The 23,087-nt window shown below is 41.2% G+C and overlaps 1 protein-coding gene across 1 annotated transcript in view; it reads right to left on the reverse strand.

Annotated features, from left to right (window-relative positions):
* MAP2K5 (mitogen-activated protein kinase kinase 5) overlaps nt 1-23,087 on the reverse strand; it is a 131,997-nt gene that overhangs the window by 17,840 nt on the left and 91,070 nt on the right. Inside the window, exons 17-20 of the mRNA XM_009886771.1 lie at nt 22,540-22,566; nt 22,196-22,228; nt 8,578-8,639; nt 6,168-6,213 (exon numbers count right to left, since the gene is read on the reverse strand). Coding sequence (XP_009885073.1) covers nt 6,168-6,213; nt 8,578-8,639; nt 22,196-22,228; nt 22,540-22,566 — 168 coding nt within the window. The remainder of the gene's footprint in view (nt 1-6,167; nt 6,214-8,577; nt 8,640-22,195; nt 22,229-22,539; nt 22,567-23,087) is intronic.

Below are 23,087 nucleotides of genomic sequence, written 5' to 3' on the forward strand. Positions count from 1 at the left end.
TCTCTACACCCTCCTTTCAGGTAGTCGTAGAGAGTGATAAGGTCTCCCCTCAGCCGCCTCTTCTCCAGGATAAACAACCCCAGTTCCCTCAGTCGTTCCTCATAAGACTTGTCCTCCAGACCACTCACCAGCTCTGTTGCCCTTCTCTGGACACGCTTAGTCTTCTGTAATTGCTGGATTAAGTAACACTGATATATTTCTCCATTTTGATAGCTGGTTTCTCAAGTGACAAAGAAGAGCAAATCATACCACTAAGGACAGATGGCTTTTTTCTTTTTGTTTTTTTTGAAAGACAGAGGGAAAAGAGAGAGGGGGAAAGATCCATAACCCACCTTCCACATTTCAGATGAGTGGGGAATAAGTTGAGCAATGTGACCACCTGCAAGATCACTTTTTTTTCCTTTTCCTCCAACTCCTGAGCTACCCCGATCAAGAAGGATGATGAATACAAGAACATCCTGAGCCCTAGTGTGAAATCCTAGCATCAGTTAAGTCAATATGAATTTTGACATTGCCTCCAACTGATCCAGGATTTGATCCAGAACTCCTTCTCCACCGTACGCCTGAACTGACAGATTGCAGATATAGTTTAATATTTATCATATTTACAACAGCTAAAATACTTGGCTCTGTACTTTTTTACTTGGGAAATCAGAGAGCCCTTTCCTTCACATCTGGCATGTGTTTCGGTGTCTGTCAGAATTTCTGCTTGTCATGGGGTGAATAACTGGGATCATTGTGACAGAGGAGAGTCTAAATGTTTGCAAACAAAGCTATCCATCACAGGTTCAAGCACAGACAATTTTATGCTGGACAAATCATCACTGATAGGAGACTCTGTACTGGCTCAGGGAAAAAAACCACCAATGCTCTTAAGTAGCTAAAGAAGAAAAATCTTGGCTCACTGGGATCCAGCAATGATGCATAAACATCTAGATAGATGCAGACAGAAAACATTCATCTGTAAAGCTGTCTTCAAAAGATTTACAGGATGTGTTTGTGAAAAGCAAAGTGCAGAGGACTCTCTGGTCTGTCTCAAAAGTTAACACTATCAAAAACCCCAACCTGTGCAGCAATCTCAGCTGCTCAGTCAATGATGCCATTGCTCCAATGCAAAGCCAAATTAGCTGCTGGGGGAAATCCCTTTTATTGACAAACGTAAGTGGTGGTATTTTATTGGCTTTATTCTGAAGGTTTATATGAAAATCCACGTAGGATTATGTTGATCCTCCATCTGTTTGTTTAAACCATAAAAGTATTTGCTGATAGCTACTAACAATGGTTTAACACAACAAGCTGCAAACAAGTTTAGCTCTACCTGGTAAGAAGTCCAGACCCTCTAGAATATAGGTACTTAAAATATAGCTACTTAAAAGTTTCACATTTTTAATTTCCTATACTTCTTAGAGATGGGGGAACAGCCAGCCAGAAACTATTTTTGAGAGTCCGTAATATCTTGACACATATCTCAACACATTTGAATATACAAACAAATGATATATCTGGAAGAATGCCCATTGTAGCCAATGAGATCAGTGTGCCTGGCCTAAATGCCATTCCTGAAGTGGAGAGAGGGATTGCTGAAGGCACAGGAATGGGAAATTTCAAAATTGCACCAGGCATTAAAATGAAAAAAATGAAGAACATGTTTCCCAGCAGGTCAGTGGTTTTGACAGAGACAATGTACAATTTACCATACAATCTTCTAAATTAATAAAACACCAACATAAAAAGCATCAGTAATTTAAATGTAAAAAAAGGAGAAAAGCTAAAAGTTGTGTCTAAAATTTGGAGACTTGAACAAAAATTATTGGATCTGTGCAAGAGCAACCAAGCGTAGAAGGTGACTGTATACTTGGCCAAAAGCTTTGCCTCTCCCTGCCCAATACTTTCCTTGAGAAATCCAAGCAGCGTCTTAAAGATTGTACTTTTATGCATCCATTGGAAATACTGCTACGTGCTCGACTTTTGGTATTTCAAATACAATTTCTTTAAGTAAATCGCTTTCGTTTAAATAGCCATATGTAGCATGGTAGAGTTCAATGCTGTACTAACAAAAAAACTCGACGAGAGACTTCAACAATTCTGCTGGCTTTCTGAAAAGTGCATGCAATCTGCAAAATAAAAGGCCAAGCTTCCAGCTAAAGAAGAGATTTTAAACAATTACCAAAGCAGGATAGTGGTATCATAAAGGCAATTTCTGCGCTAGCTTGTTTTCTGAAACTCTCTTTGCCTCTGAACAGCTAGAACAGATAATAACTATTAGTAAATCAAACTCCTGCAATATCCAGCTGTGTCTCACACATTTACATACAGATAGAATGGGTATATGTTTTTAATATGTATGCGATACGTACTTTTACCACAGCTGAAGTGCATGCTACAAAGGAGGAGGAGAATGGGAATGGAATCAGCATGAGATAATAAAGTGGCCTAGATAAAGTATTAGCCAGCGATTGATCTCAAACAGGGGATGTTGCTTCTCTCTGACCTGATTACTTACTATGCATAGATTCCATTAAATAGAGCTTAGAATGGAAAGCTTCTGAAAAATACCGTAAATACAGTCAGATCTACAGCTTCCTGAGAGAAACCAGCCCGCGGATGCCCACCATAGACACGGCACGAGCAGGAGGTTAAACCTTACCCGTACCGCCACATGACAATTGCTAAATATCCATCTATGTCTGTATTTCCCTGGGAGCCGGCCTTGTGATGCCAAACTCCACGTTTTAAACAAAAGCAGGAAGTTCACGGGTGAAAAAAAAATAAAAAAAATATCAATCTTTAAACAGAACACTCGTTAGGATTTTCCCTTTCTTCTTGTGAAAGGAGAGAAGAGAGACAGAGGAACATGCTCAGAAGTTGTGCAGACTTTGCTGGTGCTGTAACAGGAGTACATTCCATTTAATCGACTGTATGCCTCTCCTCTTCTTAAGAGGGAACAAACCGGAGACAAAAGACCAGACACTGTAAGCACAGGGTTCAGAACAACCACCAGCTAATTATAAAGATCGTTCCTTTCCCAGGATGGACAATTTTCCCATTGCTTGGTGAAATTACTTTTTTTTCACTCCTGTGGAAAGACGTCTGTCAATTTGAAATACTTGGAAACAATTAAATCATTGATTATGTATACACAGAAATTGGTGTTATATCTTGTTTTGTGGCTGGATATATGGAAGAAAGGGCACGGCGACTGAGTGTATATACAGGAATTCGATTTACGCCAGCTGTTATGGAAATTTGGTGTTCGCTTGCACAAGAATATCTATGGTACTAGAAAGCATGACTTTATTCAGGAATTTCAGCCAGCCTTGGCTTTGGCCCTATTTTCTGTCAAAATGTGCATAGTGACTTTTATAAAAAAGGGCTTCCTGACATGATAGACAGGGTAAATCCATGCCTGATGTAACCCCGTGACTTCACCGGAGTTGCCAATCTGGCACTCCAGGTATTGTTCGTCGGCTCTTAAAATGCCTTTAACAATTCACCGATTATCAGGAGAGTAGAAAAAGACTGATGTTCTGCTCCCTTCATTTTGCTTTCGGTCTTTAATTATACTAAATTGGTTACAAAATAGTGACTTCCAGTACGGTGAATGTCCATAGGGGAGAAAGCCTGCACTCCACTCTTTTGTCTGAAGCTAATGATGAGTATGTGTTACACCTTTCATCCTTGCTTGTACGTTTCTTCTAAACAAATGGAAAAAAAACCCAAAACCCCAAAACCCAACCCAACGAACAAGGTGAAATCCTGCTCTTCTTTAAATCAACGGTAAGCTGACCTTGACACGTCCAGGATTTCACCGACGGGATCTGCATCACTCTGCCCACTCTGATAGTTAACATGGAGACATCCACCAGAATTACAACAGAGGTTTCAGAAACAGACGAGGTGGAGTTAGAGAGGATATTGGGGTGAGCAATTCCAGAATTCAAAGGATATTTAGCAGCTTTTGTTTTGGCCCCGTTTTCCAAAAAAAAAAAAGCATGGTAATTTATATATATATATGTATATGTATGTACAGATGTGCTGTGTGTATATAGACATACTATGTGTGTAGGCATATGTATATAATGCATATATGCCTATGAGTTTTATAAATAAAGTTCTCCTTGACAAGAGTGGGAAAGTGCAAGAATGTAAAGGGCTTGACCGGCGAGCGACTACTGAGCCAATGGTGAGGCTGTTGCAGAAAAGCACGGGGTGCTGTGAGCCCACGGGGCTGGAGGAGGGAATTTAGGGCAGGTTGTGAGGGTCAGCCACATTGCAGGCAAGGACTGCGTCACGTCTTTATTTCAGCAACGGACTACCTCGTGCTTTGGTACTTGTTGTTGCAAGTTCGTTTATAATTGAATAGAAAGTAACATGAGGGGGAAAACACATTAAACAAAAGATTTTGTTTAAAAAGTAAAAAAGGCTTTTATTTATTTATTTATTTATTTATTTCCTGCCAAGCTATAATTTTAAAATTATTTTACAAAATACCTCCTTAAAAGGGGACTAGCACACTCCAGGGCATGTAGTTGTAAAGATAAATCTGTGCACTTCCCTGGTACTGCAGGCACTCACCCTTTGGCCTCATTTTTATGACTCTACACCCTGGAGTGGTGTTATTGCTTACAAACATACATATATACTTATGGGGGTATGTGCGATCTGCAGATGTTTTATTTATAAGTGGCAGGCCTATTGCATCACTGAAACACGCATTTACAAACAGATATAGGTTTTATGAAACCCTATTCTGTTGTTTTAATAGCTAAGCTATCCAGCCATAGCATAATAGTGCACAAGGTAAATGTGTCTACATCTCTAGAACCTGTTCCAAGTTTTCTCAGATGTGACTAACTGCAAGAATTTTCCAACCATCAAAAGTTAATAAAAAAGACAAAATAAAGCAGTGTAAGCCTTTCCGACAAGACTCACAACACCACAAAGCGGAGGGGCTCTGATAAACTTTAAGGCCTCAATTTACCAAGGTATTTAAGCAGGTGCCTAGCTTCAAAGTTAGATCCATTGAAGTTAATATCCTTAAAATTAGATTCACAGTAAAACACTTTACTAACCAGGATCTAAATTGAGACTAGTCTGGATTGTGAGATATCTGCCCCAGGGCATCTTCAGAGATTAGCCTTTAACTAGAGAATAGCTGCAACAGAAACACTTGTTTATTCTACTTGCAGTTCGCAGCACGGAAGCAAGAAATGAAACGATGCAAACGTGTCCTTAACTTGTTAAAATCTGCTAAAATTATTCCTCGATATTTAATGCACAGAGAAGAAATGATGATGATTTTACACAAACCTCCAATTACAGGAAACACAGCATATGAATAAAAGTAATGAAACACTTAAAAATCAAAGACACGATGCAAGCCAGAGGGGACTACAACTCTTACCTACAATACAAGTTACTGTAAATATTTGTAATAATTGTTTGATATAGTATTTTTCTACTGCCTAAAATCAGTCCAAACTGCACTCTGCACTAAACACACAGCCACAAGGGACCAGCTGGAGAGCAGGTACCCTATTATTGCCTTCCTGAAAAAATGGCAATTGCAAGCAAAAGCAGTGGTCTCTGAGCTCAGATTCCAACACCGAGAACCCTTCTACAGACAGACCAGAGCCACATATTACCTCAATCTTCTGTAGCCAATCTAATTTCATTTTACATGAATATAAGTGAAAACAGTAGCTCCCGCATTTCATTAAAAATACTCTATTTTGCCCATATCCTCTGTTTTCAATCTTCAGATTTTGAAAGGTTAAGACTGGCAAATGACGACAAAGAGTGACCTACATTAAGCTGTAATCCCTGGACATACAAACAGAAAAAAATGTGTGTTAAGCATCAAAATGGTTGTGACTAAAACTTGAAACTGGTTGAGAAAGTTCTGTATTAACTCCCCAAATCACAAGCGAAGCTTTGGCCGCGATGAAGGTAACAGCAAAATACCCATGAAGTCCAGTGGAATCATAATTGCACCTTTGGTTTGGGTGCTCTCTAAACACGTAACTGCTGCACAAGCCAGAAAGAGTTTAGATTTGGATTTATACATCCGGAAAAATACAGCTAAAAAAAAGTGGATACAGTTCTATATACATGAATAAAAAGTATTCAGACAAATACATACTGAGGGGCTCCGAAGTTTCACTTACCATTAAATCTTCAGGTGCTGGCCTTTCCTTTGGCTGCTTTTTCATGCTATGTGTCATAAAAGAAAATGTTCATATGTAAACAACTCCTCATTTATTCTACTTACTTAAATATTGAAGATATCTTCTTTTAACACAGAGCAAAATTTCAATGTTTTTCTTAACTGTATCATGTGCCGATGGAAGACAGGGCTCCTAACAGTGGCCAAATTAATGGGTTTCTTCCTTCCCTCCCATCCCCTTATGGGCTGTACTGGTCTACACTGTTTGCAAGGGTGAAAATGTAAAATACAAAATGTAAATACAAAATCCTTGAAAACCAGTCAGCTCAGAAGGCAGAGTAAGTTGATTCTCATTTTTCTGGGCATTATTACATAGCTCGACACAAAGTATTATACAAACAGGTGGGAAATTTAACTCTAACAGTAAACAGCTTCAGGAGAACGCGCAATACCCTGGGGTTTCTACCTTAATTTTTTCACATTTATTTCCATTACACTGCAGGGTGATAGTTCATTACACAGCATTAACCTGTTTATAAGATCATGTTTCTCATCCAAATAGTCCTAGTTTTCCGCGCAACAGGTGCAATTAGCTATTGAAGGCTGCGCTTAGCTGCGTGAAGGAACACAATAACATGGCACAGAGGTGACCATCAGGAGCTGCCTACTGACTAATTGGATTACATCCAAACAGCCAGTGTTTATGGCGTAATTGGCATAAAGTCATAAAGTCTGATACGCCGTTCACTTGACATCTCTAATACTTATTAGGAACGGATTACTTAAATAGTATATAGTTTCTTCTTATTTGCTTTATTAAACAGTAATGCCTCCCACTAAAACATACAGCCAATATAACACTACATCTAAAATACCAGGTGATCTGTGCTGTAAATCAGAGGTTTTAACAGTACAATTTACCTTCCCTACAAATAACTACGAGCACCTCAAATAATGCAGGCGTTAGCAAGTAACGCACGCTGTCTGACGAGGAGGTTGGTAGCAGTCCTAATCTGACAGTCCAAAGTAGCTGCGTCCCCGGGGAAAACAAGGCTATTAGCCACCATCAGTTATGCTTCAGTTTGACATCTGTGGAAATTTTAACACAGGTTATCCCCTCCCTCTGCCTCAATGAGAATTTTTTTTTTTTTTCCAAACAGCCCGTCACCAATTTTTTGCAGCGATAAAAAGCATAGGCCCCCACACGCATCAGTTAACCGCGCTGCAGAATCCGCCAAATTGCGTCGCTCTTTGTAAGCCGAAACTATTGAAAACAGAGGCCTATGTTACACAAACTTTAATTATTTAGTTACTTTAATTAACCGATAATCAGCCTGCTTTTTGTGTCTGTTTTGTTACACGCTATGTCAGTCGAGAGGTACTTTCTCCTATGTTATGTATTCAAAATTCAATTTTCTTAGGCAACTTTGGCCCTGGCGTACAGCAGCGACCCCGCAAGCACTGCAGAGCCCGACCGACCCGCAGACCCGCGTGGGGCCGAGGGCTTCCACCGCCTTGGTTTGGCGGAGGACGCAGCCCTGCAGCGGGAACCCCGCTCGGCCACGCGGCCACAGCGTGCGGAGACGGCTCCATCTGATTTTGCACAGCTGAGCACCCAGCCCTGGAAGTCCGCATTCGCAGGAGGGATGCTTCTCCGTGAAACACATCATTTTTGTACAAATTTCGAGCTTGATTTTTCTGCCATACATAAACGACTGCCCCCCCCCCCCTTTTTTTTGGGGGGGGGAGGTGGGTGGGGTGGGGGAGGAATGAGACAGTTTTGAGATTTTCCCTTCATTTTGTTTCTTTAGGACAGCTTACCCTCAAGATTTTTATTCTCTAGTCACTCAAGACCCGTATTCTTTATTCTACAAATTCCTCCTCTCCCCAATTCTCCTTTAATTTAAAAGGCTTTCAATGAACTATTCAGTTTTAAGGAAAGAAAATATACCCAGTGGTGTGTTTTAAAATACGACTCTCAGTAAAAATTACTTACTGAAAAGCCAATGAATTAATCAAGGCTGCTTGCCTTTCTAAACGTTGAGGCAATTTTATAAGTAATATTTTAAAAAGCCCTGAATAATGATACTATACACCCGAGTCTTTGTGGCCTCTTCCCGCCCCAGTTGAATTGCTAAAGAGTCTCAGAGCACAAGACTGCACCCACGTTCAGGGCAGGTTTATTAAAACAGGAAAAACCCCTTGTAAGTACTTTTACGACCCTTTGTGTAAATAACGTTTACATAATTTAAACAGTTTGCTTAGCTTTGCTGCCCCATCTGCCCAAGGCCCCCAAGTCCCTCTTCTCTCCGAAAGGATGCAAGGAAAGCCATAAGGTCTCGCAGAGCTGCCGAGTTAATGGCATGTATCATTTACATTGAGGGCATGGCATGTTTGCAAACCGAGCTTACCATTGAGTGATGAAGTGTACAAATGGCTCAGAGAACTCCCCGGCTGGAAGGACGGGCGATTCCTGGGATTGGATTGAAACAAGAAGCAGAGTCAGGAGGAGAGAAAAGAATTATTATTATTATTATTATTTTTTTCTTAGAGAGAGAGTAATATAACAGCAACAACAAGAAAAAAAGAAAAGAAAAAAAAAAAGGAAGCGACAAAGCCCCCTTTTCACACGGAGAATTTGAGGGAGAAAGGTACAAATTCTTCTGAGAATGTGTTATAAAACACTGAATTTCAACTAATGAGTATTACACAATGGGTAAAAACATGTGGAAAGACACTGAGGGGAGGTGAAAAAAGGACAATGATAGCCACAGGGTAAAAAGGAAGGTAGGGAAAGTGTAAATGAGAAATTAATGATTATTTAAGTAACACACAAATGGTCTTGTAATTAACAAAGAGCTGTGAAATTATTCTTGTGTTGACCTTTGTTTCTTTCACTGCATTTGCTATTTATTTACACTCATGTTTATTTACACTTATTCATTTTAGAGGCTGTCCTCATGCGCTGTCTGTTCCACATTTAAAAGGCGAAAGCATTTTTGAGAGGAAAAACTGCAGGATTTACCAGTCTAGTGGTTGAAAATAACCACCCAGTATTTATGAAAGAAAAGGAAAAAAAAAAATAAGAGCACAAGAAAAACAAAAAAACACCAAACCAACAAACAGGGAACAAACAACATCACCATTTGCAAAGAAGGGCTTTACGAATTTAGGAGTTTTTCCAAGAATGACAGAGAGCTCCACTGTGTTTATAGTGTAACAGCTCAGGATGTAATGAAATTACACTGCAGAGTACTTTAACAGTGTCATCTCATTAGACCTACAGTTGGAACAAGAGAGCCACATAAAACAGGCAGCTGCAAATGACTCCATTCTCATCTATTCTCATTTGCTATTAAAAATACCTTTCGGCGGCTTTTTTCCTCCCTGACATCCCTACACAAAGTACCCTGCAAAGTATGATACATGCACCTATTTAAATTAACAAAGGAATGACTTATTTTAATCTCACTGTGCTTTGGAGTGCTTTGGCCATTTGGATGAGCAATATATCATTACATACAACCTTCCAGCGCTGCAGGCAAGAAACTCAGAGCGTGCAGCATTTGGTGGGAGCCAAACAATTTCTCTAGCACACAACTGTGTCAAATGCATGCATGTATTCATTATTGAGAATGCGAGGAAATAGCTTTGATGTAGTGGAAAAAAGAAGATGATAAAAGCACCTCTGCAATGTGTGTGCCATTATCAATGGTGGCAGATAGACCCAACTGCAGAGCCTCCTATGTGATTAGTAAATATACATATAATTGCTGTGGCCAATTATCAGAAAAATGAGATCGGTAATTACAAGACAGAAAATTAACTAGAACTCTTATTAAGGCTTTGTTTCCAATTCAAACAATTGGAAACTGCTGGAAAATACAATTAAATCAAAAGTAACTGAAGAGTAAAAGGAGAAGCCAAAATTGCTTTACGATTTTCAAAGACTCCTATTAAATACAAGGAGTGTTTGATATAACATGCCCAAATTCTCTTTGAACTTAGACCGGGTGAGGGAGAGGTTATTGTTTCTAAACTTATAAATGACAGCAATATCGGAAGGTTTCCACTGGAGAGTGGAAGGAACATAAGGAAATAAGCACTGCAATTAAACTTTCTCCACTTCAAAGAACTGCACGTGAAAATTGTTTGTATTAATAGAGAAAATGCAGAGCAAAACGTCAGGCTTGCACGTATAGCATGGAGCCCAGCAGGTTTCACCTCTTCCCATCATTTTCTCTTGTCCTGGGCTTCCACCTGACGGGGGAAATGCCGCTTTCCCAGGTGGGACATACGCAAAGCGTAGTGGGTATGATACACCCTGGGCATTACAGATCATTTTGAAAACTACAGGGTGAAGCTACTGGAGCCCATTCCCCAGGGAACCGGCTCTGCCCAGCAATCCGCCCCCGCTATTTATTTGAAGCACAATGTAAGAGAGGAGCTTCTTACAATCGCCCCTCGGACGGGGCTGCTGGGTCGGCTCAGTCCACGCAGAGGAACGGGACAGGAACACAGCACTTCACGCTGATTTAGGAGGTGATCATTTCTGCAGTCACAAAGAGATGACGGACCCATAACAGAGCGAAACTTCATTATAAGAGGGGAAGAGAAGCTGATGAACTGCTCTGAAGCCACCAGCGTTTCACTTTGGCTACCCCAAGCCAAGCTGGTGCCACGGTTCATGCAGCCAAGGGAAGAAGTTGCTCCAACATCAGCACGAACACCTCGACCATGCAGCTCCTGAACTGCACCACAGTGGGTAACAAGGTGCTCCCGCAGAAGCACACAAGAAAAGTTCACCTGGAGGAAAGTAACTGTTAAACGCTATTTTTTTTGGCACATTTTTCTGTACACTGCAGGTATTTCACCCCCACCCAGGCCCACTCTCTTCTGCCGTAGACCCATCAGTCATGGCCATGCCTGGGTTGGTTCACTCTCGGGAGCTCAGGAAGAGATTGTGCATGTGGGTGGAGACGAACACCAACTGGATGTCAGTATGAAAACTGGGTGCTTTAATACAGTCTTCCCAAGGATTTTAGACTGGGCACCCCACAAATTTAGTGGCTCTTTGCCTGACATGTTGCAAGCCTTTTGGGAGAGAGCATCAATCTCAAGAAAACACTTGCTGGGAAATGTGTTTCAGGGCAAACAGACCAGTGCAAGGGAAAACTTCAATCAATCTCACTCCTGTACGTATGAGCCAATTGTTAACTTACAGCATAGGTAAGACAGGGGAGAAGGAGGCCAGTTTTGGTTTTAGCTGAACCAAGAAAGTACAGACCCTCAACTGCTTCCAAAGGTGAACACTGAAGAGCTGCCTCAGATCCCGCATTTTACCTTAGTGAGAAGGTGAAAACATCCCTTCAGTTATACCTACCCAGGGAAAGCGATGACTGAAATATTTCAGATTCTGATATTGTTCTACACAAGCCTATCTGAGTAGTAGAAAGGTGAGAATATTTTGTAGTTAGAGCTGTTTCTACCGAGAGAAGGTGCTGCTATGGCCACTGCTGTAACCTGAGCGGTCACGGTTCTGTTGTATAAAAGCAAAGGTATCCAAAACTGCATAAAATAAATACTTTGGCTGACACTCAAAGGGACGGGAAGATGAGGAAATAAAGCAAAGCCACACACGTCTCTACCAAGTCTACACTGTCTGCGTGATGCAATACGGTCACATTTGATGTAACCACAGGGAATGGTCCAGCTGCACTCCAATGGCCTGCCTTGGTCTACCCACCTGCACACTGAAATTGTACTATAGAGGCAAAAAAAAGTAGAAACCCGAGATTTTAAAGGACTGAGGAATAGGTATACTCATTTTAAACTAGGAAATGGTTTTCATTTTCATTAAATACCATCTCTTTTAACCATTATCACGAAGACCTATGTACTGGGGATGCTGCTAAAGACAGCATCAAAAAAGCAGTCAAGACACAAACGGTTGTAAGGGTCAATGTACCATCGGCCTCTTAGATCCCCAGGCAGCTTATTCCCAAGCTTGGGTATTTCCCTAGGCATCCAAGCAACGTTTCCGTAAGCGGGATCTGCTGCAGGAGAAGACAAGATCAGCCTCTGATTTCTCAAACCCAGCCGAACTGTGCACACGCGGTGGGAACGGGGAAGGGCAAGAGGAAAAAAGTTTGAGTGATGCCTTTGCCTTGTGAATAATGAACAGTTCAAGAAGGTCAACCCATTACAACTGAAACCGTTTAATTATTAATTATGCACAATCTATGAGCAAAAGGACAAGTTCAGAATGTTTAATGTGTGGTAACTCCGACTGGACCCTCTCTTGGCATTTTGTTATTAGCACTTGTCAGCAAGGTGCTCAGGCATAAAGAAAAAAGCACAGCAGCAGAAAATCTGAGCTAGCAGGAGGAGGGAGGGCTTTAAACTTCAAACACTGCTCCTAATATTTAATTTATAGAGTGCCAAGGCTCTGGTATAAACCTTATTGACTTCCACGGAGTTAGGGGAAGTCACATTATCTAAATGACGACCTGAGAATGAGAACACTGAGACGATCCCTTCAAAAGCACTCTCTTTTGAAGGGAGTGATAATATTATGCTCTGTATTTCCTTTTTTTTTTCACAGGTTTGAACAAAGGGAGAGTGAACCACCTAATATAGTGTGTCCAGAAGTCAACCACTCCTTTGGAACCAATGCAACAAGAGCTTGAATTACAGGTCCAACCATTATCCTCACCTACTTCTCAAACCTATTATTCGAAACGTCTCCTGATCTGTTTGCTCTTGCTAAGCAGAGCAGTAGCAGAGATGTAACTAAGGGTCAGAAAATAAATAATGTTCAGCAAACCCACAAATAAAAATGGACAAGGCACATGTGCCCTCCCTTACGTCCAGCTTGGAGGTTCACCTGGGCAAACTCAAGAAGCAAATTCAACAGCTACAGCTCTGAGTTGCTTCTTTTGTTTGGAAACACTCTTATGTCAATGAAATTTGGGAGTTGTTCTTGACTGGCAATATAGACCAAAAGTATCCCACACCTTCAGAGGTCTTACTCCAACAGAAAATTTCTTGAGAGTGAAATATTTTCTCAAAGTAACCAAAAGTCAGAGATTTACCACATCCTTTCTGAAGAAAGAGAAAGCCCACAATCTCCCTGTAACGGGAAAATTGGCAAATACAGCTTTCTACCTAAAACCTTCACGAAGGCGATGGCAAAGCCCCCAGCCACGCGTTAAGATCAAACCTGTGTTCCTCCTACCTCCTGCCGATCAGCCTGATGGGCAGCCACGGTGCAGAATGATGGCAGCCCGTCATCAACACGCCCCCAGAAGAAAGCCAGGCTGCACGGAGGACCAGCTGAGCTCCGCTTTGTGGGCAACAGAGGTTGGTATTCCCAGTGGATCCCCACACTCAGTGCAAATAGATTTTACCCCTCTCTTCTCATCTGCTGACTCCCTCCCTGTGAAGGGTTAAATTTCCCCATTCCCCACAGCTCCTGCTATTTTGCAAGCTCTCTCCTCAGTGCGAAGGCTTGTGCAGAAGGAGATGCCATGGTCCTATGGCTCTATGGCCACAAGAGGGAAGTTAGCAGAACCCAGCAAACCAAACTTCAGTTCCTCTCTCCTCTGGGCTTCCCCAGCACACCCTGTCTTTGGAATTATCATCTCCTCTGGGCAGATACTCCCATTCTGCAACTTGTCCACTGATGCTGAAATGGCAGTATTTAATAAATAATGTGTGCGCTCTACAAAGCATTTCTGGCTTATCGTTTCTGCCTAAAAAATCTAGGATTAAAGAATTTTTGTGCACTCCAGCTTCTCTTTTACTGAAGCTTTCAAAGAATACACATATTTTTATATAGTGGCTGCATTTTACTTTGTGGCCAAATAGCGTTGGGTTTTTTTTCCAGACAAACTTAAGTTTTAGATGCGCCAGAAAGTGCAATTACATGTAATAAATGCAATGTAGTTACCGAGCTGTTTCAATGAGACCGGGACTACAATATTGTACATGTTCAGATTTACTCCTACAAGGACAACTTTCTTCTACAGCATTCCGAAAAAAAAAATATAAAAAAAGAAAAAAATTCCATTTCTGACTTTGTAGCCAATCTACTTCAAAAGCTGTGCACAAACCTAATGGCAGGTGATTTCCTACAAGTAACAAGTTTGCAGAAGACAGCAATGTCTAGAGGTGGCTCAGAGGCTCAGGCTTGAAAGGTTTCTGGATTGTCCCCGTTACACTCCCACCCCCAGCAGGAAGGTGAAAGATGATTACATCTCTGCGCCAGGTCGCTTCTTGCTCTTTTCTTAGTAGCAGATGCCAAACGTGACAAATTATACGTGGGGGCATTTTGGTGTGAAGTTCCGTCTGCTGGGATTGGAGTGTCAGCAGTAAACTCATTTATTTCCAGATCTCCAGCTGGATGGGAACCAAGGTCGAAAGGCCACTGTTTTATCCACCGAAACACTCAGCCTACCTTTAACACCTCAAATCACGTGAGAACCAGCTATTCTCTCCACAGCACTACCTGCTCCCCGAGTTCTTGAAAATATCACGTATGCGTAACCTACATTCGGACTGAACGCACGGAGATGTTCCTGGTTAAATAAGCCAGTAGATACTTGGGGCTATGCGGTTGTCACTTTTGCATCATTTGCTACTGTGGGATATTTTTCAGAGCCCAGAATAGGGAAGGAAAGCAGAGGAAGAGTGTAATTAACATCAGGAATAATCTAGAGTGTACAACGTGACATTTTCTATCTCTCGCCAAGCTTTGTACTTGTTAGTGTGGCTCTCCAAAGGGCCTTGCAGATAAGCGCACAGGTAGCTGGAAAACAGGTTAATCCTTTAACCGTAACTGTAATTGCTTTCTCTCTAAAACAAACATAAGAATTTTTTCCTCTCATTGCTGGTCTCTTGTCGATCATAAGCTAGCAGAGCACAGCAGTGTTTTGGGGAGATACGCACACATACGCACATTTCAAATAGCTAAGGCACAGCAGCATGAAACGTAGCCTTTACCTGTTCACACCGAAGGGACTCAAGTGAAAAACTAAAACCATTTATTGTTCCCTTTTTCCTCTGTACACTCCCAATGCATTTTTATTGCTTTTTCATAAAACACTGCTGCAAATAATCAAGCATGACCATTGACATCCACAAGATTGAGTTTTAGGAACCATTAAATGAGCTTGCCCTCTTGGGAAGGTTCTTGCTCAGGTTGGTCTAAAGGTAATTATTCAGCAATTCCTACCTGTGGTTTTACCTTGTTCCTATAGAAGCCTCTCAATCTCATACACTAGTAAGGTCACAGTTTCTGTCTCAATAAAAGTATACCCAAAAACAACTTATCCACATGACAAATTGTGGTGAGTTTGCGTACACATGCGCACACACGTGTATATAGCCTAACACCGGCTTTTCTTGCACGGAAATCTGCAAAACTCTGGAAATTTTCAGCGTTAAATATAGCTGTTCACACAGTAAATCAATACCTGTGAATCTAAAGAGAAATTTCTAAAGGAGAAAAAGTTTTCTTTCATCCTTACCCTTTGGAGTTTTCTACTTCATGTTTCGAAATAGCAAAACGTAGCGCTGATGCATAAGGTTACGAAATTCAGCGCTCGAGAGGGCACGGTCTTCATTGTGTTATTTGATCAAGCTGAACATCCTGTGAATTTTTAAGGCTATGCCATAGCAATAAATAGAGGGATATATTTAACCAGGTAAAAAAAGAAGAGAGTAGAAACAACTATATAGGATACAGGTATTAAGTGCAAGTTATTTTTTCTGTGGGAAAATTTGAAGATTTATTGACACTGAAATGCTTCATAGCTCAGCATTAACACTGCACTAGCGTTAACTGATGCTGCTAAATGTTTCTAGAGTAAAAATTTAAAAAGAAAAAAAAAAAGAGGTCTTTGATTTGTGGAGTTTGTGAAGTCCTTGAGCTAGATTAAACTGCAGTCTTGTGAGACTGAGTATCTCTGTGGGGGCACTTAACAGAAATGCTGAAGAAACTCATGGAAAGCTTCTCACTACTTACTCATCAAGCTATCAGAGTAAAGATTCATGAGTACAACTAATTAATTTTCTCTTTTAAATTTCTGCACGCATCAAAACAGGCAGGTTTTTCAATGCTGCCTCCTATTTGTAAAAATAGGATTTGCTCTTGGAAGTCTCCACTCCTCAAGCTTCTAATGTAATTGGAATAATACAATAATTTAACTAAAACTGATGGACAAAAATAGGGTTCTTTTTCTCCCTAGTTCAATACAGTGTTGGTTTTTTTTAAAAAGCCAAACCCAACACCTAGGTCACTATTACACTGAGACAAGCTATAGAAACTTTGAAACCAAAATTAATTTACTTCAGGTTATGATGAAGAAAGGGTTAGAAACCAGAGCTGGTGCTTAACTACAGAGCTTGTGACCACAACTACTCCAGTACAGCGAAACCCGGTTTACAGCAACCACCCAAGGGGCTGGCAATAATTGCTTTCCTAGAAGGAATACTCTAACTAAATAAAGGTCAAACAAAATATCCCTGGAGAGCTTAAAGAAAATATAAAGAAGTTGCTTAAGTCAGGAGGATTGCCTGCTGGATGCATTCCCCGACGCAAGTTTCGGCTATCCAACCTTCTCCAGATGCAGAGCAGATACCTCCAAGGCCAACCGTAGGATCGGAAGGATGGGAAGCCGACGTGCCGAAAAACTGAGCGCTGGCAGGTTTGGCCTTTTGGGATCTCCGTAGACAAGCTGCAGCCACCTCGGCGTTTTACTAAATGCCGATCTGACTAGCAGTCAGGAAAAATGACATTTTTAGAAGGTTTTAGAAATACTACATCTGGAATACAGCTGAGGAAGTAACTAAACAGTAATTTCCTACGTAATATGTTTTGACAGCAAGAAAACAGGGAAATGAGTAACTACAGGTTGGAAGAATCTTGAAAACAATGCCACTTCTCAACCTATGGCAAGGAATGCAAAAATTGGCTACGATCAGAGCTGCGATTTGCCTGAAAACCCATCCCCACGTCTTCCTGCAGAGTTGCAGAGCCCAGTAACCCCCTGCTTACCAAACTGAAAACTTAAAGCTCTCTCACTTACCTTTTAAACTGAGGATTTTCTAACGCATTAAAAGGAAAATGCATGATTATAATCAAGGCTATGGTTCTCAGTCTGTGCTTGGAAGTGGAATCTGATTTATTGAGTGACTCTTGACATGAGCAAAGAGAACACTTAACCGGACCGTGCAGGTTGTCTGGGGGGTTGCTGGAGATTTGGAGGCTGAGAAGGGAATGGTTAAGATTTTTTTGTCAGCTAAAGAAAAACAACCATGGGAGGCATTCGGAGACCCTGAGCAGCAAGAAAGGTTAAAAAACATACTGATTCTACTTGCAATAGTTAGGTTTCAGAGTCAACCCACTAAGGGAAATTGGGTGGCCCGCATTTCTCCAATGCATTGTTTCTGGGGTGTGCAACATTAATGGTATTATTATGGGGCTCTGTTGTTTGCATTTCTAAATTATCATCTGGAACATATTCTGACAACAAAAACTTTTTTTTTTTTTTTTTTTAAAAATGCACCTAGTGCTTTTGAAGCAGAATTCTGTTGCTGAGTAGAGTGCATTGCAGATTCTTTGGCTGCACGACCGTGAAACATAGGGCCACATCTAGGACATCTTCCAAGCCAGGCAATGGCTCCTGCTTCCAGCAGGACTCCATTCTCCTTCATGTTGGAGTGTTTCTGGAAAGACTGCATGCACAGCAAGCGATGCGTGTCCTTCCCAATAGAGATTCATCTGCACCGCTCACTGCTTTCCATATAACATTTCGGTGAGTTGGAGACAAACTAAGTTGAGCGCTAGAATATTAAATTACTCTCAGCTCTCAAATAACAGCAGACTGCCTTTATTGCTGGCTGCGTTGCAGGACGAACTACATTAACAACCAGTCTATCCTCATCTTTGGACCAGAAGCAGGAGTCTTATCATGGTGGGAGATGCTGCTACGATTAGGACTCTTGCTTAAATGAGCGTGTCTTATTTGTAGCTGGATCAGATTTCACTATAAGTTACCACATGTTAAAAAATAAAGGTCCTGGCAGGCATCTCTCCTATTCACACAATGATCCTCACTAATTTTGCCATTAAAAGAATAATCCCAGACCCAATGCCATTAAAAGCCCAATAACATAATTTAACAAAAAAGATGTCAGGCATAGTTTACTGTGATTTGAGAAGAAGAACCGTGCCTAACATTTTTTTCGTTAAATTATCCTGCTTCTCAAATCACTTATTCATTCTGCAGAATTTCTGCACATAAATTTAAGATCCAGAAAATGAACAAACAGACTTTTTAAACTGTCAGTGACCTGCAATGTCTCATATATTTCACTGAGACTTTCAAAACAGCTCCAAAAATCTCACTACTGCAGAACACCTAAAAACTCCCATGGATGGTTTTTATTGCATAGTGCACCACCTTAGAGAGCTTGAGAAAAGTCCAGGATACCTGGGTAATACAGAAGCAACCTTTTAACTAGTTCAGTCATCAATAAATCCTATGAGTTAAAGATGATTATGAATGAACAGAACATTAACTTTTGGACTCCTGCTGTCTTTTGGTGGAACATGGAACAGTTCTACAAAAACCCAATGACTGCCAATATAATACGCAACTATTATAAAGCATCACGGTCTTAATGTTACTTCTGTTTCATTATTTTAAAAAAATTTTAGGTTCTCTCTGCATCAAGCTCGGGAGTTTTTAGCCAGGCTCCAGCGGTAAAGACTTGCGTAAACATGCAGACCCAATTTCAAGAAACACTCTCTTCCACAGAGCTGTTTAATCACAATTTTAGGAGCCGTAAGTCCAAAATATTCTCTGTCACATAAAAAGACATATTAAGGGACTTCAGGAAAAAAAAAGACACAGTTTTCAACTGCAACAACAGCAGCAAATTATGACTATGGCATGAAGCTACGTGGGGACTGAAGATCCTTAAGGCAGGTCTAGATCTCTAGACCCTTGCAGATCTCTTCCTCCCATGTCCTATGACACTATGGCTCATCCAAAGCCAGGCCATTACAGGAGCACTGCACTATCTGTTTGGAGGAAGAGACGAGCTACCGATCGTCACTCTTTGCTGTTCTGGTCGTCATTAAGGCAGGTGGGGAATTCTGCACCAGTATCTGGGGGTTCCTATGGGGACAGGCTGACAGCGCAGCCGCGGGAGAGGGGCTCTGCTCCTACCTCGTGTGAGTTTTAGGACCTCCTTACAGCCAAGAGGAAAATTTGACCCAAAATAATCAGTCTTACATCACTAAGCATTTCTAATCTTTAATACTCATGGTAGCAACAACAGCTGTACAGTACCGGATAGCAAAGAGACTTTTCCTCTCAAAAGGTCCTTGTGTAGAAGGAAGAGTGCGTATTAGCCAAATAAGCAAGTCCCTCTGTTACCCCCCAGGAGGCACATCTCACAGAAAACAAAGTGAGGGGGGGGAAAATAATATTCTCAAGTTAAACACATTTTGCTTTGAGGTCTTTGTGCACAGGACAGGGCTGGGGGTGGCAGGAGGATCTGTAAACGTCAACGCTACCCGTTAGCTAGAACAGAATAACCCTTAATATAAATGTCCTCCAAGACACTGTCATGCCAAGAATTTGCACTTCCAGGTGTGGCAGCCACTATCTAAACGCTATATATCTTATTAAATGACCCTCTAACAATACACACGTACCGAGCAAATAACACTAGAGAGCCTATCCATTCTCCTCTTCCCCTCAGGCTCTAAACGTTATGGCATGCAACTTCCATTTAGACAGTGAGTGTGTTGCAAAACGAAGCGAGTTGCACTTAAAGAACTTTCAGCTGAGCTATTCTCTGTAACCTGAAGCCTTAACGTGCCCGTGAGCACAGTGCACTCTGAACCACTAGCTCAGGAGAATGATGGCTCCGCGGCATTCTGCGGAACATAAAATAAGTAAATACCAAAATGCTAACGTGAAAGCTAGCTCGGTACTCAGATGTTTGCAGACTGCACAAAGTTCCTTGGTTAAAGTTTTTCTGAGAGGACTGGAGCAATTCTGATCTTGAGGAAAAGGTGTGAAAGCTGCAACAAGTTCTATCGTAACATGCAGCTCTTTAGGGCTCTGTTTTAGAATACTGAGCTTAGATATAGGCTGGAGTACCAGCCCATGGAAAGGTAATTTGTCTAGAAGTAGCAAAACACAAGTATAAATACAAGCTTCTTTAACTTCTTTAGGATAGAGATGGCCTTTTGCTGCTGGTACGTACAGCACTGGTGCTTTGGAATTTCCATGCCTTGACCAAAGATACACGTAACAGGAATAACAATGGATGAAAAAGATGAAAGGAGCAGAATTGCCTAAAAACCTCCCAAAGAACCAGACTACCATAAAGAACCAGGTAAAAGAGCTAGCACTGCTGGAGGACTAGGAGAACTTCTTTCCTTTTCAGAAAGGATACTTGTTCATTTTAATTTGACTGTGTCCCTCAAGGCCCAAATGTCACTTTTAAAAAGTTCAGCTAAGTCAGTAAGTCATTGTCCTGGTTTCAGCTGGGACAGAGTTAATTTTCTTTCTAGTGGTTGCTGTGTTTGCAGACTTAGTATGAAAGGAATGTCAATAATGCATATTGTTTTAGTTGTTGCTAGGTGATGTTCATACTATTCAAGGATTTTTCCCAGCTTCCCACAGAAGCCGAGAAGGAGCATGCACAGAACATTGGAATGTCCAATGGAATGTTCCATACCACAGACACCATGGGGTCTATGCGGTATATAAATGGGGGTGGGCTGGAGGGTAGGAATCCACGATCACTGCTCGGGACAAGCTGGGCAACCAATTCACCAGATGGTGACAGTGACTTGGGCGTATTACTTTATCTTGTATATTCTCTTAAACTGTCTTTATCTCAAACCACAAGGCTTTTTGTTGTTTTTTTTCTTTCCCCCTCCTTTTCTCCCTACCCTTCCTGGGGGGAAGGGGGGAGAACTGCACAAGCTGCCGCGTGGTCCTCACTGCTGGCTGGGGTTAAACCACGACAATCATTCTCTAATAACAGGACCAAAGTATTCACCACAGGTAAGGGCGGGGGGTTTAGCGGTTCATACAAGTAGCTTTTACAGATGGAGACACAACCGAGACAGAGTGCTTGGGCATCACGCTGGCTGCGAGCTCACATCATGCTAAACGAACATGGTACACGGGACAGGCTGGAAGCGGCTGAGCGGTCTAAATGGACATGTCAACAAGCAGCGACTCCAACCTGACGAGCCAGCAATGACATTCTGCTAGAGGCCGAGGCAAGTCTTTAAAAAGTTACAGCTCTTTTTTCGTGTTCAAACTTCCCAATTACCATAATCATCTTATTAAACGTTAAAAACAAGGCAAAACTGACAGCAGTCTGCCCTCAGCTACTGCTTTACTGTTAAGAGCCGGGACTCCTGCTCACACCCCAGCTTGGGACGGAGACGGGAACTGCAAAGAAGTGCTTCAATCGAGTAAACGTGACGTTAGCCACTGAAATTCAGCCTACTGTTCACACCTGCATCTCGGCCATCTCAGCTTTTTATTTTGTCCTCCTGGTTAAATAAAAACAATCAGACGACATTCAGACGCTTTCCTGCTCGTCCTCTGGTTTTGTCTCCTTAAAAAAACACCCTTTTGCCCATCCAAACCGCACGAAATATGCCCGCGACAAAGTGTGCTGCCACTTGAAGGTCCCTGTTCCAACTCATCTGGCAAATGCAGAGGATCAACTCACCCGACGAGGTTGAGGCTTTGGGGCCTGAATAGCTAAGAGGACAAACGAGCCTTCCAAAGACTCGATATTAAGAGTAGAAAACCGGCAGAAAAAGTGGGACAAGGCCAGTTCATGTTCGACAGCTCCAAGCTGCACAAGGCAACTTGTGCTCTGAGGATGTTGGGCATTGTGCTTCATTAGGAAACAAAATATAAGCTTTCCACTCCATTAGGAATGACTTTAGGAGTGAAAGCACATAAGACGACGACTCACCTCATCAACAATGCACTGCAATAACTGGAGAGGCTGCAATGGAAAGAAGAGAGGGAAAAAGTATTAGCCTATATGCAATATCTTTACAGTGGAGTGGAAAGAAAAAATCATTAATGCAATAAAATATAGCAAGATTAATCAACAGCAGCAAACTCTTATAAAAACATTGATGCTCAGGATGTTCTATTATTTCTAATGGTACCTAATCTAATACAGGCAGTTAAAGGTTTGCATTTTCTTCAAAATGCAATTTGCTAAGTTTAAAACAAGGCATTCAAGCGTGCAGAGGAAGCAGCCATCAGGAAAAAGAAAAGTGAATTTTTTTCTGAACTCATAAAGCTTACCATTAAAGATCCCTGGTTTTTCTGAATCTGAAAAAAGGCAATATGTAATTAGCATGTCATAATCAAAATGACTCACTTGGACACATTATGATCACTGAGAGAAAATTATTGCATCGCTGGTGGCAATTTGTGGGCATGTGTTAACACAATTTACATAATGAAAATACACAAATGTTAATAGCTCGCTTCTCATTTATAGGCGAAAGTCAGCAGAATGTTAATTTCACACAACACTTTTTAGTACCCTCCAGGTTGTATTAGAATAGGAAGAAAAACCATAATCCATTTCAAAAGGCTGTTTACGATTCAGATATAAATAATGTTTTATATTGCTAGATTGTGAACACTGGGCTTAATGTTGCAATCATTGCTAATGTTATGAAGCTCACTCTTTTTAAATTAAAAACCGATTTATTTAAAATTGAAATTAAATCATAGTCAGAAATTAGAATTTTGGATTACTGCCAGACTCTGCTCACAATCCCTTTTTTGTGAAGAAAACTTTAATTATGTGGTTGAAGTATCTGCTGCTGCTCAGGAAAGCCTTT

The sequence above is a fragment of the Charadrius vociferus genome, unplaced genomic scaffold (assembly GCF_000708025.1).
Source record: "Charadrius vociferus isolate BGI_N301 unplaced genomic scaffold, ASM70802v2 scaffold190, whole genome shotgun sequence".
NCBI classification, from domain to species: Eukaryota; Metazoa; Chordata; class Aves; order Charadriiformes; family Charadriidae; genus Charadrius; species Charadrius vociferus.